Source organism: Salvelinus fontinalis, chromosome 35 (assembly GCF_029448725.1).
Source record: "Salvelinus fontinalis isolate EN_2023a chromosome 35, ASM2944872v1, whole genome shotgun sequence".
NCBI classification, from domain to species: domain Eukaryota; kingdom Metazoa; phylum Chordata; class Actinopteri; order Salmoniformes; family Salmonidae; genus Salvelinus; species Salvelinus fontinalis.
This window is the reverse complement of record NC_074699.1, coordinates 9,579,885-9,599,032: the sequence shown is the minus strand read 5'-3', so window position 1 is coordinate 9,599,032 and position 19,148 is coordinate 9,579,885. Positions and strand designations below refer to the sequence as shown.

Sequence of the window (19,148 nt, the reverse complement as noted above, 5' to 3'; positions counted from 1 at the left end):
ACAATATGTAAAGATGTACATCTATTACCTAAAAACACATTAGCATAATCCACCATCTTTTATTTGTCCACCAACACCAGTAGCTATCACCAATTCGGCTAAACTAAGATATTTATAGCCCCTAACCAAGAAAAAAACTCATCAGATGACAGTCTGATAACATATTTATGGTATGGGATAGGTTTTGTTAGAAAAAAGTGCATATTTCAGGTAGATGGCATAGTTTACAATTGCACCCACCGTCACAAATGGAATAGAAAAACTACTTAGAGCAACGTGTTTACCTACTTACTAATCATCAAACATTTCGTAAAAATACACAGCATACACGAATCGAAAGATACAGATCCTGTGAATACAGACAATATTTCAGATTTTCTAAGTGTCTTACAGCGAAAACACAATAAATCGTTATATTAGCATAGCACATAGCACATAGCAGCCCAGCATTGATTCTAGCCAAAGTGAGCGATAAAAGTCAACATCGCCAAAATATATGAATTTTTTCACTAACCTTCTCAGAATTCTTCAGATGACACTCCTGTAACATCATATTACACAATCCATATAGAGTTTGATCGAAAATGTTTATATTTAGCCACCAAAATCATGGTTAGACAATGTGAAATGTAGCTCAGCTGGTCAGAAAATGTCCTTGCGCCACTTAGACAGTGATCTACTCTTATACATAAATACTCATAAACGTGACTAAAAAATATAGGGTGGACAGGGATTGATAGACAATTTAATTCTTAATACAATCGCGGAATTACATTTTTTAATTTATCCTTACTTTTCAATACAGTTTGCGCCAAGCGAAGCTACGTCAAAAAACATGGCGTCCTAAGCCACTAAAATTTTTCGACAGAAACACGATTTATCATAATAAAAATGTCCTACTTTGAGCTGTTCTTCCATCAGTATCTTGGGCAAAGGATCCTTTCTTGGGAGTAATCGTCTTTTGGTGGAAAGCTGTCCTCTTGCCATGTGGAAATGCCAACTGCGTTCGGGATGAACTGGAAGCGTGCCCAGCTATTCACAGCGTTTCAGAAATAAATGTCCCAAAATCGCACTAAACGGATATAAATTGCTATAAAACGCTTTAAATTAACTACCTTATGATGTTTTTAACTCCTATAACGAGTAAAAACATGACCGGAGAAATATAACAGGCTAAACTAACGCTTGGAAAAATAGCAGGTCGATGTCCTCCACGCGCATTACGCAGCTGCAAAGGAGCTCCTACCTACAGGGTTTTTTAATTTATAGTGCCTGTGAACGCGCAATCGACCCCATTCAAATCGTCATCACGTAAAGGCATCCAGGGGAAGACGTAAGCAGTGTCCGTATAGTCATAGCAATAACAGTGCCCTTTTAACTGACTCCAGAACAGTGGCCAAAATTTCTGAAATCTGACTCCATGTCAGGGAAATTGCTGTAGAATGGGCTCTGTTCCACTTAGAGACAAAATTTCAACTCCTATAGAAACTATAGACTGTTTTCTATCCAATAATAATAATAATATGCATATTGTACGATCAAGGATTTTGTGGGAAGCCGTTTCAAAAATTACACGATTAGCATAAATAGTCACAACAGCGCCCCCATCCTCAACAGGTTAACCTGTCTAGGATCAGCGTGGCGCTAGCGGCACACCCCCCCCCCCCCCCCACACTGAAAAACCAGTGCCGCGAAATTCAAAAAAAATATTTTTTTAAAATATTTAACTTTCACACATTAAAGTCCAATACAGCTAATGAAAGACACAGATCTTGTGAATCCAGTCAACATGTCCGATTTTTAAAATGTTTTACAGGGAAGACACAATATGTAAAGATGTACATCTATTACCTAAAAACACATTAGCATAATCCACCATCTTTTATTTGTCCACCAACACCAGTAGCCATCACCAATTCGGCTAAACTAAGATATTTATAGCCCCTAACCAACAAAAAAACTCATTAGATGACAGTCTGATAACATATTTATGGTATGGGATAGGTTTTGTTAGAAAAAAGTGCATATTTCAGGTAGATGGCATAGGTTACAATTGCACCCACCGTCACAAATGGAATAGAAAAACTACTTAGAGCAACGTGTTTACCTACTTACTAATCATCAAACATTTCGTAAAAATACACAGCATACACGAATCGAAAGACACAGATCCTGTGAATACAGACAATATTTCAGATTTTCTAAGTGTCTTACAGCGAAAACACAATAAATCGTTATATTAGCATAGCACATAGCACATAGCAGCCCAGCATTGATTCTAGCCAAAGTGAGCGATAAAAGTCAACATCGCCAAAAGATATTAATTTTTTCACTAACCTTCTCAGAATTCTTCCGATGACACTCCTGTAACATCATATTACACATTCCATATAGAGTTTGATCGCAAATGTTTATATTTAGCCACCAAAATCATGGTTAGACAATGTGAAATGTAGACAAGCTGGTCAGAAAAAGTCCTTGCGCCACTTAGACAGTGATCTACTCTTATACATAAATACTCATAAACGTGACTAAAAAATATAGGGTGGACAGGGATTGATAGACAATTTAATTCTTAATACAATTGCGGAATAACATTTTTTAATTTATCCTTACTTTTCAATACAGTTTGCGCCAAGCGAAGCTACGTCAAAAAAACATGGCGTCCTAAGCCACTAAAATGTTTCGACAGAAACACGATTTATCATAATAAAAATGTCCTACCTTGAGCTGTTCTTCCATCAGTATCTTGGGCAAAGGATCCTTTCTTGGGAGCAATCGTCTTTTGGTGGAAAGCTGTCCTCTTGCCATGTGGAAATGCCAACTGCGTTCGGGATGAACTGAAAAGCGTGCCCAACTATTCACATCGTTTCAAAAATAAATGTCCCAAAATCGCACTAAACGGATATAAATTGCTATAAAACGCTTTAAATTAACTACCTTATGATGTTTTTAACTCCTATAACGAGTGAAAAGATGACCGGAGAAATATAACAGGCTAAACTAACGCTTGGAACAGGAGCGGGTCGGTGTCCAGCACGCGCGTTACGCACCAAGGAAAGACTTGCTAGCTACAGGGTTTTTTGATTTATAGGGCCTGTGAACGCGCAATCGACCCCATTGGAATCGCCATCACGTAAAGGCATCCAGGGGAAGACGTAAGAAGTGTCCGTATAGTCATAGCAATATCAGTGCCGTTTTAACTGACTTCAGAACAGTGGCCAACATTTCTGAAATCTGCATCCATGTCAGGGAAATTGCTGTAGAATGGGCTCTGTTCCACTTAGAGACAAAATTTCAACTCCTATAGAAACTATAGACTGTTTTCTATCCAATAATAATAATAATATGCATATTGTACGATCAAGGATTTTGTGGGAAGCCGTTTCAAAAATTACCCAATTAGCATAAATAGTCTAAACAGCGCCCCCATCCCCAACAGGTTAAATGGAAGAAAGACGGGCCAGGAAACACAGATTATTGAAAAAAATAATACTCACTTCCGGGTTAGATTTTCTCAGGTTTTCATGTTCTAGATACATTCTGCTTGACATGAAGGGAATATTCTCCTAAATTTAACACCAAAACACACTAAAAAGGTTCTCCGAAGGTTTTTGTTAAAATATATAAACGCAACATGCACCAAAGGAAATCAGTCAATTGAAATACTGAACAAAAATATAAACACAACATGCAACAATTTTGAAGATTTTACCGAAATCAGTGAATTGAAATATATTTATTAGGCCCTAATCTATGGATTTCACATGACTGGGAATACAGACATGCATCTGTTGGTCACAGATACCTTAAAAAACGAAGACCTTACAATGGGCATCAGGATCTTGTCACGGTATTTCTGTGCATTCAAATTGCCATATATAAAATGCTATTGTGTTCATTGTCCGTAGCTTATGCCTGCCCATACCATAACCCCACCCCTACCATAGGGCACTCTGTTCACAATGTTGACATCAGCAAACCTCTCGCCCATGCAACGCCATACACGTGGTCTGCGGTTGTGAGGCCGGTTGGACGTCCAGCTAAATTCTTTAAAACAAAGTTGTGGGCGGCTTATGGTTGAGAAATTAACATGACATTCTATGGCAATAGCTCTGTTGGACATTCCTGAAGTCAGCATGCCGATTGTACAACCCCTCAAAACTGGAGACATCTGTGGCATCGTGTTGTGTGACAAAACTGCACATTTTAGAGTGGCCTTTTATTGTCCCCAGCAGAAGGTGCACCTGTGTTATGACTATGCTGTTTAATCAGATTCTTGATAGGCCACACCTGTGAGGTGGATTTGATGATCTTGGCAATGTAGAAATGCTCACTAACAGGGATGTAAACCAATTTGTGTTTAACATTTGAGAGAAATAAGCTTTTTGTGCATATGGAACATTTCGGAGATGTATTATTTCAGCACATGAAACATTGGACTTTGTATGTTGAGTACGTATGTTGTATTAACTAACGGAAAACTGGACACTCAAACATTAGGGGAACTTTACAGGTAACATTACAAAAGCGTTCTCTCTCTCTATAATTGTTACCTGGGATTTTACTCCCCTCTTTTTTCTACCTACGGGGATTTCTGAGTAGTCCTTTGTGTTTTTTCTTTTTTTCTATCTCTATCTTTCTTTTCTTCTTCCCTCTCCATCACCTGCTGTTTCTCTCTCCTTGTCTCTGTCTCAATTCCCTCTCTTCCCCACCTACCTCCTGTCCCCCATAACCTGCAAAATAACTAAAATGGAAATGTAAAAATCTTGCCCAGGCTGATGTTACATGAAGCAACACGCACGCAATCTTGACCACCTTCTGTGACGAGCCCTCGTAGGCTGTCTTACGTCATAAGTCAGATGTCTTCGGTCTAGGCTGTCTTACGTCATAAGTCAGATGTCTTCGGTCCTAGTCCTTGAGGCCATGGTGTCTACTGGGGTTCTCTTCAACCTGTCACTTCATTCAGTGCTTCTCAATCCAATGGATGTGCACCGAACATTTTTTGTTCTAGCCCAACACTAACATACCTAACTCACCAAGCCTTTGATTAGTTCAATCTTTGAATTAGTTAGTTAGTTTCAATCTTTTTATTTTTTTAGGGATAGAACTTCACAACATTCTTTTAAAAAATAACAGCGTTTGGTGAATTTTCTGTGACAATTATGATTTAAAACATTTTTTATTCCAACTGTAATATACAGGAGAGCTGTTCGAAACTAAGAAATCAGATTTTTTCCCCCCCAGGAATGCCCTCTAAATCTTGAACTTTCATGTACCTTAACAAAAACATATTTGTTATTTCGTTTGAAAATAAGACACTTTCTCTTTTGTTTCTCCGTTGTTGACACAGCCCCTGCCAATGCCCAGATCTCACACGCGGGCCAGGCATGCGTGGTGAAGGAGGACAACATCAGTGAGAGGATCTACACTATCAGAGAGGGAGACCGCCTGGAGCTCCAGTGTCTGGTCAAAGGACACCCACAGCCACAGGTAACATGTCAAAACACGACTGTGTGGCTCACATGGTAGAGCATGGGGCTTGCAACACCAGTAGAGAAACATGGGGCTTGCAAAGCCATCTTAGCTACACCATCAAAATCACACAATGCCAATTCTCTGAGCTCCACATACACACACAGTATTCTCAACCCCCCTGTATTTGACCAAGGAGCAGGTTTAAAGGGCATATTAAAAAGCACTCTCTCTTTCTCAGATCTCACCATGTGGTGAAAGCTACAGGGGAGAGCTCTGAGTCTGGTGTGATCTGTTTTTGAGAACTCTTCTGAGCACTAATGCAGATCAGAGCTGACTTTAGACTGTGTGTGTGTGTGCGTGCATAAGTGTGAGTGTAAGACAGGTGAGAAAAGCTGTGTGTTCCCCTGGAATACCCACAGGTCTGGTGGCACGAGAATTAAACAGGGGTGTGTGTCCGTGCCACCGCGCCCCCACCTCCACTGCCCACGTCATCCACTAACCCCAAACTGGCTCAGCAGATTCCTCTGCTTGATTCCCTGAGTCATCGAACCCCCTACCAACACGTTTCATGTGCTGTCCTCTCAGGGACCGATGCGTTTTTTCTTTCTTCCAGTTCAATTTCAATTTAAAGGTGCTTTATTGGCATGAAATAGCCTACATCTGTAAATATCACTAAAGGCATTCCAAAACCATAGTTTTCGAAGTCAAGTCACACAAGTCACACTTGCGTCTTTCTCTCTCTCTCTCTCTGTCGTCGTCTCCCAATCTCGCTTCCTGTTTCTTTCTCTCCGCATCTCTCTCCTTTTTCACTCTCATTCTCGCTCCGTTTTCCCCCTTTTTCCTCTCGCTCCCTCTTCTCTCTCTCTCCATCGCTCTCTCATACATATTCCTTCCTATATACAGACACTCGCAGACACATTTGAATACTTTAGTTGGATCCACAGTGAAACCTTGGCAGTACAAAGGACCCAATTATTTTAGAGGTCATACAGATGTTATACTTGGTCTTTCTTCCATCCCAAACTTTTACAGAATATATTAACTTCACACCATCACGGCTTTACTTGTGTAGAATGCCGCCTGACTCTTGTCTGCGACAAACACACACACACGTACTCACATACGACACACTTCGAACACACGTGCACACACACACAGTCTACCTCTATTTATTTAGACTTGGCTCTGAAACAAAAACGCACACATTTAATCAAACTTTCATTCCCTCCATATAGACCAGTGTTAGAGAGACATTTAGGCCAATATTGACACAAGTAAGGTTCCTATCTCAGTTTGTCAAGGAACAGTTGTGAAATTCAGTCATTTTCAACAGCAATGGCTTGTTCCTTCTGGGCCTGTGTCAGTCATGTATTTTTGAATAATGATTATATTGGTCACGCTTTCCGAAAGTGAAACAATAAAATAACAATATTACATTCACTATCAGCGCTGGTATTGCCTTGGGCTATGGTGCTCAGCAGCGTTTCAATTCTTAGTGTGCTTGTGAGTGTTTGCCTGTGCGTGTGTGAGAGTGTGAGAAGGAGGCACACACACACAAAGGAAAGGAAGCTCGAAAAAGTCAGTCTAGTCAAGGTGAGACAAAGGGTAGACATGATTTGGGTTGGCTTCTCTGGGGAGTGTTTGAAGAAAGTTTGCTATCGTTAGATGTGCAGCAGTGAGGGCTTGGCTATATAGTGTACATATATAGTGTACATGGTGTCACCTAGGCAACGTGTTAGTATTAGAACTACTTGATAAGGAGTGATGAGGTCTTGAGGCAGTTCTTAGTGTGGTTGATGAAAGCAAGAACATTACTGTATTCCACCTTACTTATTAACCACAGGAGGTTAGTGACACCTTAATTGGGGAGCATGGGCTTGTTGTTATGGCTGGAGCAGAATAGGTGGAACGGTATCAAATACATCAAACACATGGTTTCCATGTGGTGCCATTCCATTTGCTCCGTTCCAGACATTATTATGAGCCGTCCTCCTATCAGCAGCCCCCTGTAGTATGAACATACTTGAACACCGGCAAGCACACACATTTTCTTTAGGAAATGTCCTTTTTTTAGTTAAATTAAATATTGCATGGTAAACCATAGTGAGATTGAGAGCATGGTTTAGGAAAACAAATGACTATTTTCTACATTATCTGTGTCAACTCCTTCCATTCTTGCAGTGTGACTTTTAAATGCATCGGAGATAGAGGGAGGAGAGAGAAAAAGTGAGAAATAGTGAACTGAGAGAAATAGAGGTAGAGATCGACAGATAAAAACCGAGAGATAAAGGAAGATACTGTCGATGGAGTGATAGAGAGAACGGACGAGACACTGTGTTAGAGAGAAAGGGAGAGAGAAAGATGGAGTGTGTGAGTTGTATGGGTGTATGAGTGTTTTCCCTACTGAGGAATCCGATGGAAGAGCATGCAGAGTAGTGTGAGTGTGTGTTTGTGTGTGTAAGTAGAGTACCACGGTGACCTCCATTCAGCTCTCCCCTCCTCTTGGTAGTGTCTTAACTGAGGCATTGCCATGGCAACCTGGCACGCCACCTGCCTTCCATTCACGGTCGGAATACGAATACGGACACACACACATACGAATGTCACTATCCTATTTAGCTTGGAACTCCAGGATGTTTATATTATATGTGACCTTTAACCTGCAATACAATTGGCGGTTTGAAAACGTGACAAAATCTCTTCCTTCTCTCATTTAAAAAGGGGCCACCATGAAGTGGATTTAATCCTTATGAGTAACAGATCAGTTAAGCAAAATAGCCATAGATAAGGGAGCTCATGTGTTTACTTTTGGGGTTGCAGTTTCTTGAAAAAGCCATTTGGAGTGGCCAGCTGCGAAAGGGGAAATTATGAATTATGACACACCCACAGAGACAGAGAGACAGAGACGGCAATCGGACAGACGGGACGGGAAATCAGACAGACGGGAAATCAGACATACGAACAGACAGACAGAAGGGAAATCAGACATATTAAGAGACGAATGGACAGACAGACAGAATTACAAGTGATAGGTGCAGTAATTCTTCTATTTCAGAGATTACTGTTCTTGTACGTCACCATTGTGAAGCAGTGTTGTGTCTGGACTGGAGTTCCTACTTCCCTAGAGTCAGATTCACTTGTGGATACATTTGTATGTCTCTGGGGAAGTAGATAAAGGGCCGCATTGCCGAAATCCTGAAGTATCCCTTTAAGGCACAGGTGTCAAACTCATTCCACGGGGCCGAGTGTCTGCGGGTTTTCGCTCCTCCCTTATACTTGATTGATGAATTAACATCACTAATTAGTTAGGAACTCCCCACACCTGGTTGTCTAGGGCTTTATTGAAAGGAAAAAAACAAAAACCTGCAGACACTAGGCCCTCCGTGGAATGAGTTTGACACCCCTGCTTTAAGGCATGTATGCTCTTCACTAAATATTGAAGGGTGTTGAGATCAACAGATAAGGCACGGCTTCTTTGAACAGCTGTCAAATGTCAGAGAAACACACTGTGTCCATGTGATGGGATGGTGTGTCCGATTTGCCCTCTCCGTTGGAATGTGTGACCTGATGATGTCATGGCGTTTGACGGGGCACTGCGGGAGTCTGTGCCCGCGTCCCACCGGGACTACTGAGTTTCCCCTGCAGTGGCATTCTGAGGGCTATCTGAAGATACCTGATCCCCAATCAACCCCTCTACTTCTCTACTCCCTTTCTCCTTCTCTCCCTCCGTCATCTTATGCATATCAGCAAACTTCCCATAAACTGGCCGACCTGGTAGAGAGCAGTTTGTCCATATGCAGTGTGCTTAACATAACATGTAACTGTTATGTTAAAGCAAACTTATAATAAACTGTTGGACAGACTTTTCAGTGGAGTAGATGTGTCTAGCATGGTAAATGTATCTTTTTTGATGCAATTGTAAAACGCTCGATGTGACAAGACAGCCTGTTAGATTTGATGTATGTTTCCTGATTAGTTTCAGTTATTTGGTGGATCTCAATAAGTCAGTTCGGAAACGTTTAACAAACAGAGAGAGTCAGCGGCTCTGGAGTTATTAGGAGATGTTTCTCAGAAGTCTAATTTGTCAATTGTGCACCACTTAACTTTAACATCCGCTCCCAGAGATGTTTCTTGTGCCACTAGGGTCGCTAAAACTTTAGACCACTTTTATTCGACTCACAGAAACTCATATAAGGCGTCCTCCCTTCGGCAAATCTGACCATGACTCCATTCTCTTGCTTCCCGTCTACAAATAAAAGTTAAAATCGGAGGTACCAGTGGCATGCTCAATGTGAAAGTGGTCCGATGAAGCAGACGCGAGGCTACAAGACTGTTTATGCTCGCTTCGATGAATACAACACTGAGTCTTGAGTGAAAGCCCCTGTTGTTCAGGATGACTGTGACTCGCTCTCCGTGGCCGATGTGAGTAAAACTTTTAAACAGGTTAACAGTCCACAAGGCCGCCGGGCCAGACGGAATACCAGGGCGCGTTCTCGAAGCATGTGCAGACCAGCGGGCAAGTGTCTTCAGACATTTGCAATCTCTCCTTTTGCTAGCCTGTAATCGCATGTTTCAGGGTAAACACCATTGTCCGTATTCCCAAAGAACCCAAGGTAACCGACCTAAATGAGTATCGCCTTGTTGCACTCACATCTGTAATTATGAAGTGCTTTGAAAGGCTGGTCATGACACACATTAAAACCAGCATCCCAGATAATGCAATCTCAATTGCACTTCACACTGCCCTCTCCCACCTGGACAAGAGGAGTAATAACTATGTGAGAATGCTGTTTATAGACTATAGCTCAGCGTTCAACACCATTGTCACCTCCAAGCTCATTACCAAGCTGGGGACCCTGGGACTGAACACCTCCCTCTGTAACTGGATGCTAGACTTCTTGACGGTACGGCCCCAGATGGTGAGGGTAGCCACAAGACCTCCGCCATGCTGACCCTCAACACGGGGACCCCTCAAGGATGTGAGCTTAGTCCTCTTCTGTCTTCCCTGTTTACCAATGACTGCGTAGCCACGCACGACTCCAACACCCTCATCAAGTTTGCTGATGACACGTCAGTGGTGGGCCTTATCAGTGATTGCGATGAGCCAGTCTACAACGACAAGGTCAGAGACTTGGCAGTGTGGTGCCATGACAACAACTTATCACTCAATCGTTAAGACCAATGAGCTGATCGTGGACTACAGGAGAAAGAGGGGAGAGCACACCCCCATCCACATCGACGGGGCTGTAGTATAGCAGATAGAGAGCTTTACATTCCTTGGCATCCACATCACTAAGAACTTAACATGGTCCACCTACACCCACACAGTCTTAAAGAGGGCAGGACAGCACCTCTTCCCCCTCAAGAAGCTAAAAAGATGTGTCATGGGCCCTCGGATCCTCAAAAAGTTCTACAGCTGCACCATGGAGAGCATCTTGACTGGGTGCATCACCGCTTGGTATGGCAAATGCACCAACCTCGACCGCAATGCGCTAGAGGGAGGTGCGGACAGCACATTACATCACCGGGGCCGAGCTCCCTGCCATCCAGGACCTCTACAGTATATCAGGAGGTGTCAGAAGAAGGGCCTAAAAATTGCCAAAGACTCCAGCCGCCCAAGCCATAGAATGTTCACTCTGCTACCGTCCGTCAAACGGTATCGGAGCATTGGCTCTCGGACCAACAGGCTCCGAGACAGCTTCTACCCCCAAGCCATAAGACTGCTAAATAGCCATAAGATTGCTAAATAGTTAATTAATTGTTACCTAGACTATATGCACTGTCCCTATCTTGCACTGACTCCATGCACACTCACAAGACTATATATACACACTGCATACACACACTACACTGACACTCACACAAAACTCACAAACAAATACACATACCCATACTAACACAACAAATGAAAATCAAGTCAAATGTATTTATAAAGCCCTTCTTAAATCAGCTGATATCTCGAAGTGCTGTACAGAAACCCAGCCTAAAACCCAAAACAGCAAACAATGCAGGTGTAGAAGCACAGTGGCTAGGAAAAACTCCCTAGAAAGACCAGAACCCAGGAAGAAACCTAGAGAGGAACCAGGCTCTGAGGGGTGGCCAGTCCTCTTCTGGCTGTGCCGGGTGGAGATTATAACAGAACATGGCAAAGATGTTCAAATGTTCATAGGTGACCATCAGGGTCAAATAATAATAATCACAGTGGATGTCGAGGGTGCAACAGGTCAGCACCTCAGGAGTAAATGTCAGTTGGCTTTTCATAGCCGACCATTCAGAGTATCTCTTCCGCTCCTGCTGTCTCTAGAGAGTTGAAACATCAGGTCTGGGACAGGTAGCATGTCCGGTGAACAGGTCAGGATTCCATAGCCGTAGGCAGAACAGTTTAAACTGGAGCAGCAGCACGGCCAGGTGGACTGGGGACAGCAAGGAGTCATCAGGCCAGGTAGTCCTGAGGCATGGTCCTAGGGCTCCGGTCCTCCGAGAGAAAGACATAGAAAGAAAGAAAGAAAGAAAAGAGAGAGAGTTAGGGAGAGCATACTTAATTTCACACAGGACACCAGATAAGACAGGAGAAATACTCAAGATATAACAGACTGGCCCTAGCCCCCCGACACAAACTACTGCAGCATAAATACTGGAGGCTGAGACAGGAGTGGGCGGGAGACACTGTAGCCCCATCCGACGATACCCCCGGACAGGGCCAAACAGGCAGGATGTAACCCCACCCACTTTGCCAAAGCACAACCCCCACACCACTAGAGGGATATCTTCAACCACCAACTTACCATCCTGAGACAAGGCCGAGTATAGCCCACAAAGATCTCCGCCACGGCACAACCCAAGGGGGGCGCCAACCCAGACAGAAAGACCACGTTAATGACTCAACCCACTCAAGTGATGGACCCCTCCCAGGGACGGCATGGAAGAGCACCAGTAAGCCAGTGACTCAGCCCCTGTAACAGGTTAGAGGCAGAGAATCCAAATGGAGAGAGGTGAACCGGCCAGGCAGAGACAGCATGGGCGGTTCGTTGCTCCAGTGCCTTTCCGTTCCCCTTCACACTACTGGACCAGACTACACTCAATCATATGACCTACTGAAGAGATGAGTCTTCAATAAAGACTTAAAAGGTTGAGACTGAGTCTGCGTCTCTCACATGGGTAGGCAGACTATTCCATAAAAATGGAGCTCTATAAGAGAAAGCCCTGCCTCCAGCTGTTTGTTTGGAAATTCTAGGGACAGTAAGGAGGCCTGCGTCTTGTGACCATAGCGTACATGTAGGTATGTACGGCAGGACCAAATCAGAAAGATAGTAAGGAGCAAGCCCATGTAATGCTTTGTATGTTTGCAGTAAAACCTTGAAATCAGCCCCTGCCTTAACAGGAAGCCAGTGTAAAGAGGCTAGCACTGGAGTAATATGATCAATTTTTTGGGTTCTAGTCAAGATTCTAGCAGCCGTGTTAAGCACTAACTGAAGTTTATTTAGTGCTTTATCCGGGTAGCCGGAAAGTAGAGCATTGCAGTAGTCTAACCTAGAAGTGAAAAAAGCATTGATACATTTTTCTGCATCATCTTTGGGAAGAAAGTTTCTGATTTTTGCAATGTTACAGATGGAAAAAAGCTGTCCTTGAAACAGTCTTGATATGTTCGTCAAAAGAGAGATCAGGGTCCAGAGTAACGCCGAGGTCCTTCCAAGTTTTATTTAAGACGAGTGTACAACCATCAAGATTAATTGTTAGATTCAACAGAAGATCTCTTTGTTTCTTGGGACCTAGAACAAGCATCTCTGTTTTGTCCGAGTTTAAAAGTAGAACATTTGCAGCCATCCACCTCCTTATGTCTGAAACACAGGCTTCCAGCGAGGGCAATTTTGGGGCTTCACCATGTTTCATCGCACACACTCGTCATATGCTGTTGCTATCTGTTCTTTATTTTACTCTTATTATTATCTATCCTGATGCCTAATCACTTTTCCTTGCCTTCATGTACATACCTCCTGCACATTGATCTGGTACTGGTACTCCCTGTATATAGCTCTATTCTTATGTATTATATTCCTCGTGTTACTATTTTTATTTGTATTATAATTTTTAACTCTGCATCGTTGGGAATGGCTCGGGAAGCAAGCATTTCACAGTTAGGGTCTACACCCATTGTATTCGGTGCATGTGACAAATAAAATGTGATTTGATGATATATTCCTAACAGGGATAGCATAGCAGTCAACTTTCTCAGCTGGGAAAACTAGTTAAAAGTCTACGTTATGACATAACTTTAAAAAAAAATATCCTGCTGCGACTACTACCGATTTAAAAGACAGAATTCTGCATGCCAACAATAGTCTTCAGCCATTGGAAATTGTACCATGAGTCTTCCCGAAATTGGGAAGAGAGCAAGGGCACCATCCCATTCTCTCCATCTCTCCCCTCCCTCTCATTCTCCGAGAGGATCCAATTTAGCCATGTTAGCCTGGGCAATAAAGGGATTGCTTTACAGAGAATGGCTCTGATTGAGGATTTATCCAATCCTTTATCAAGACTGATTGTTTACCTTCGCCCCAGAAGATTGGATTGAAAACGGGGTCACGCCGTAATCCATACAGAACAGAGAGGAATCCAATCATTTCTCCACCTATCTCTCTATCCTTCCCACATTTAGGGACAAGCGGGTGAAACGGGCAAAAAATACCTACATCAAGTTAAGAGAGGTTTGATTCACCCTCCAACCGGAAGGGTCAAGGATTTGGTTTAGTTAGGTGGATAAGAGAGGAAGGGGAGATAGAAGGGACTTGAATAGTTCTTTAGGGACTAGGATATTTTGTCATGGACTTTTACCTTGTATTTGTATGGTTTCATGTTTTTTAAATGTTTTATATATTTTCAAGGAATGGAAAATGGAAGGCATTGACAAGCTTTTAGCCTCAGCTCCAGGTTTCGCTGATGTTGCTCTTGAAATACCTTCATCCCGAAGGGGAGGTGAAAGTCTGTGGCAGAGGCTAGGTCTGCATTGACTCCTAAAATGCACAGCCCATTACGCTGGTGTCACCGCTGGTGTCCCTGTGCTATGTAACTAAATCTAGTCCAGCAGATAGGTGAAATAATTGTTCCATTTTATGATACAAAATATCACACTTGGAACACTAATACTTAATGCCTTAAGCAATATTTTAAAGATTGGAGGCAGTCTGGGAAGCCTGCCGGTCAACCAGGGTGGCCATTTTAATAAAATGGCTGCCATCTGGATTTCCTTTTAGAAGGAAATAGGGTAAACTCATTCCAAACAACATCAAAATGACCTGCAATAATTCCGATCATAAAATACTGTTAAGACCTTCATGGGGGCCATATTAAGGTAATTTTTTACCATAGTCTAGCAGCTATGGGAAATTATTCTGGAGCTGTGATAGAGCCACTAAAATTAACACACAGATAGGGCATGTCTAAATAAGTATTTTTGGCTATAGTGACATTTTAATTTTAATAATTTGTCCGTTATCCCCCTGGCTTTCATTTCCATTATGACCTCTGAAAAATAAGTTAAGAAACCCAAGATCGGTAACTTGTTGGAAAATTGTCACCAGGGGTACTCTGCTCTGGTCACTGACCACGCAAACAAACTTACTCTTAACTTTTTTAGGATAGGGGGCAGCATTCGGAATTTTAGATGAAAAGCATGCCCAAAGTTAACTGCCTGCTACTCAGGCCCAGAGCTAGGATATGCATATAATTGGTAGATTTGGATAGTGTCACGCCCTGACCATAGGGACCATAGAGACTAGGAGGGTTCTAGGTATTGTGTTTCTATGTTGGTGTGTGGGTATGGTTCCCAATTGGAGGCAGCTGATAATCGTTGCTTCTAATTGGGGATCATACTTAGTTTGTCCTTTTTCCTACCTGCGATGTGGGATATTGTTTTGTTTCGTATTAGTGCCTATGTGCGCTACGTATTGCACGTTCGTTAATTCTTTGTTGTTTTGGGAAGTTTCACCATAATAAATATGTGGAACTCTACTCACACGGCGCCTTGGTCCACTTATTCATACAAAGATCGTGACAGAATATCCCACCATAGCAGGACCAAGCAGCATGCCCAGGAGGTGAAGGAGAGTTGGACATGGGAAGAGATACTGGGTGGATGCGAGACCCTTCCTTGGCGGGAGTCGCCGAAGAATAAAGGAGGAAAGCGATGACGCCAGGGTCCGTGGCCACAAACAGCCCAAGGGCAACCCCAGGATCTTGGGGGGGGGGGGGGGGCACAAGGGGCGGTCGGCCGAGCCGAGGGAAGAGCCAGAGACCGTCTGGGAGTCGATGGAGGGATATCGGAGAGAGATGTTGGCTAGTATGCTGCAGCGCAGGCGTTTTGAGGAGCGTGTCATCAGTTCGGTGAAACCTGTGCCGGGTCCACGCACCAGGCCTCCAGTGCGCCTTCCCAGCCCGCTACGTCCTGTGCCGGCTCCCCGCACTCGCCCTAAAGTGCGTGTCATCAGTCCGGTGAAACCTGTGCAGGTTCCACGCACCAGGCCTCCAGTGCGCCTCCCCAGCCCGGTACGTCCTGTGCCGACTCCCTCCAATCGTCCACCAGTGCGCGTGTACAGTCCGGAGTCTCCAGCGACGGTCTACAGCCCGGATTCTCCATCGACGGTTCATAGTCCAGAGCTTCCAGCGACGGTTGACAGTCCAGGGCTTCCAGCGACGGTTCACAGTCCAGAGCTTCCAGCGACGGTTCACAATCCAGAGCTTCCAGCGACGGTTCACAGTTCAGAGGTTCCTGTGACGGTCCACGGCCCGGAGCTTCCAGTGACGGTCCACGGCCCGGAGCTTCCTGCGCCGGTGCCATGGCCGGAGCCTTCTACTGCGCCGATGCCCAGTTCAGGCACGGCGTCGAGTCCCGCTCCATGGTAGGAGCCTTCCTCTGCGCCGGTGCCCAGTCCAGGCACGACGTCCAGTCCCGCTCCATGGTCGGAGCCTTCCTCTGGGCCGGTGCCCAGTCCAAGCACGGCGTCCAGTCCCCCTCCATGGCCGGTGTCTTCCTCTGCGCCGGTGCTCAGTCCAGGCACGGCGTCCAGTCCCGCTCCATGGTTGGAGCCTTCCTCTGCGCCGGTGCTCACGCTGCACCTTGGTTCGCTTATTTATAGATTGATCGTGACAGATAGAAAACTCTAAAGTTTCCAAAACTGTTAAAATGTCTGTGAGTATAACAGAACTGATATGGCAGGTGAAAACCTGAGGAAAATCCATCCAGGATGTGCTATTATTTTGAAATGGCTGTTTTTCAAATGAAAGCCTATCCGTCATTTAAAGGGATAGGACTCAGTTTCCGTTCCCAATGGCTTCCACTAGTTGTGAACAGTCTTTAGACATTGTTTCAGGCTTTTCTTCTGAAAAATGAGGGATGATGACCATATTGAGTGAGTGGACCCTGGGATGTCCCCAGAGCTGGTTACTGCGCATGACCGAGAGCGCCTCTTTCTTCTTTTTATTTTATATTGATGACGCTATTGTCCGGTTGAAATATTATCGATTATTTAGGCTAAAAACAACCTGAGGATTGATCATAAACATCGTTTGACATGTTTCTACGAACTTTACGGATATTATTTGGAATTTTTATCTGACTCTTGTGACCGCATTTGAGCCATTGGATTAGTGAACAAAATGGAGGGTTTTGGATATAAAGAGGGACTTTATCGAACAAAACGAACATTTATTGTCTAACTGGGAGTCTTGTGAGTGCAACCATACGAAGATCATAAAAGGTAAGTGATTAATTGTATTGCTGTTTCTGACTTTTGTGACTAATCTACTTGGCTGCTAACTGTTTGTAATGTTTTGTGTGCTGAGCGCTGTCCTCAGATAATCGCATGGTTTGCTTTCGCCGTAAAGCCTTTTTGAAATCTGGCACAGCGGCTGGATTAACAACAAGTTAAGCTTTATTTTGATGTATTGCACTTGGGATTTCATGAAAGTTAAATATTTATAGTAATTTAATTTGGCGCTCTGCAATTTTACCGGAAGTTGTCGGGGTGGGACGGTAGCATCCCACTGATCCATAAGAAGTTTAAATTGGACACACACAACTGGAAAGAACTGGAGAAATGGCTTGGCAGGATTGAAATACAAATGAAATATGTGAATGAGCCTATCAGGGCAATCCTGATAATTAGAGAGACTCAAGAGGTGAAATGAACTTTGTTGATCAAGTTCATGTCAGTAGAACGCTGCTCCACTCTGAGGGCTTTTATACAGCCGCCAACCAGCTGCAAGGGGCCATATTGGACTAGATCCACCTGGCCATATCGCCATAAACAATTGGTACATACAGCCCAATGATGGTTTACATTTTTTTAGGGGGTCTGGAAAACACAAGGATGCCATAAATACGTATCCGTCACGCCTGCTCCCGCTCCCCAGCATTACGCACTCCTGCCACCATCATTACGCACACCTGCCCCCCCCCCCCATCACGCACATCAGCAATTATTGGACTCACCTGGACTCAAACACTGTTATTACCACCCCTATATCTGTTCCCCGCTTCAGGATTAATGTCCGTTGGTCATTTTTGTTTCCTGGTTCTAACGCTGTTCCTCATTAAATGTGAAAAAAAAAACAGCAGCGTTCCAGTTCTTTACACAAACCGGTGCGACTGGCACTTAAAACCATGCCCCATTAAAAGGCACTTAAATATTTTGTCTTGCCCATTCATCCGCTGAATGGCACACATACACGATCCATGTCTCAATTGATTCAAGGTTTAAAAATCCTTATTTAACCTGTCTCCTCCCCTTAATCTACACTGATTGACGTGGATTAAACAAGTGACATCAATAATGGATTATAGCTTTCACATGGATTCACCTGGTCAGTCAATGTCATGGAAAGAGCAAGTGTTTTTAAATGTTTTGTACACTCATATACACTGGAGTTGTTTCCAAGAAGACAGTGAATTGTGGTGGCTGAGTTACAGTTTTGACTTAAATTTGCTTGAACATCTATGGCAAGACTTAAAAATGGTTGTCTAGCAACGATCAACAACCAATTTGACATAGCTGGGGGAATTTTCAAAAGTCTGTACAAATGTTGCACAATCCAGGTGTGCAAAGCTCTTAGAGGCTTACCCAGATAGACTCACAGCTGTAGTCACTGCCAAAGGTGATTCTAACATGTACCGACTCATGGGTGTGAATGTATGCATTTAATTTAAAACATTTGCAATAATTTCTGAAAACGTTTTCACTTTGTCATTGTGGGGTATTGAGTGTAGATTGGTGAGAAAAATAATCTATTTAATCTATTTTGAATTCAGACTGTAACACAACGAAATGCGGGATAAGTCAAGGGGTATGAATACTTTCTGAAGGCACTGCATCATTGCAATCAGTAGAATTCAAGGAACACCCATATTACTTTAAAATGTTTACATGTAAACTATTGACACTAGCCATGAAAACATTGATAAAAAATAGTAATAAGTCTTCACCACTTTTCTACCATACGTGAAATGGAATTTTTGCGTCACTGTGTTTTCCAAACCCCCTCAAACATTTTAAGTACGACCTTCACTTTTCCCACATTTTGGGGGAAAAGTTACAGCCTTATTCTAAAATGGATTACATGAATTTTAATCCCTCAATCTACACAAAATAACCCATAATGAAAAAGCGAAAACGGGT

At 43.3% G+C, this 19,148-nt stretch overlaps 1 protein-coding gene across 3 annotated transcripts in view; it reads left to right on the top strand.

The window, feature by feature from the left end:
* The window catches only part of LOC129834311 (MAM domain-containing glycosylphosphatidylinositol anchor protein 1), a 427,292-nt gene that overhangs the window by 93,839 nt on the left and 314,305 nt on the right, over positions 1-19,148 (top strand). For all 3 annotated transcript variants that reach the window (XM_055899179.1, XM_055899178.1, XM_055899180.1), the window contains exon 3: positions 5,354-5,493. In XM_055899179.1, coding sequence (XP_055755154.1) covers positions 5,354-5,493 — 140 coding nt within the window. The remainder of the gene's footprint in view (positions 1-5,353; positions 5,494-19,148) is intronic.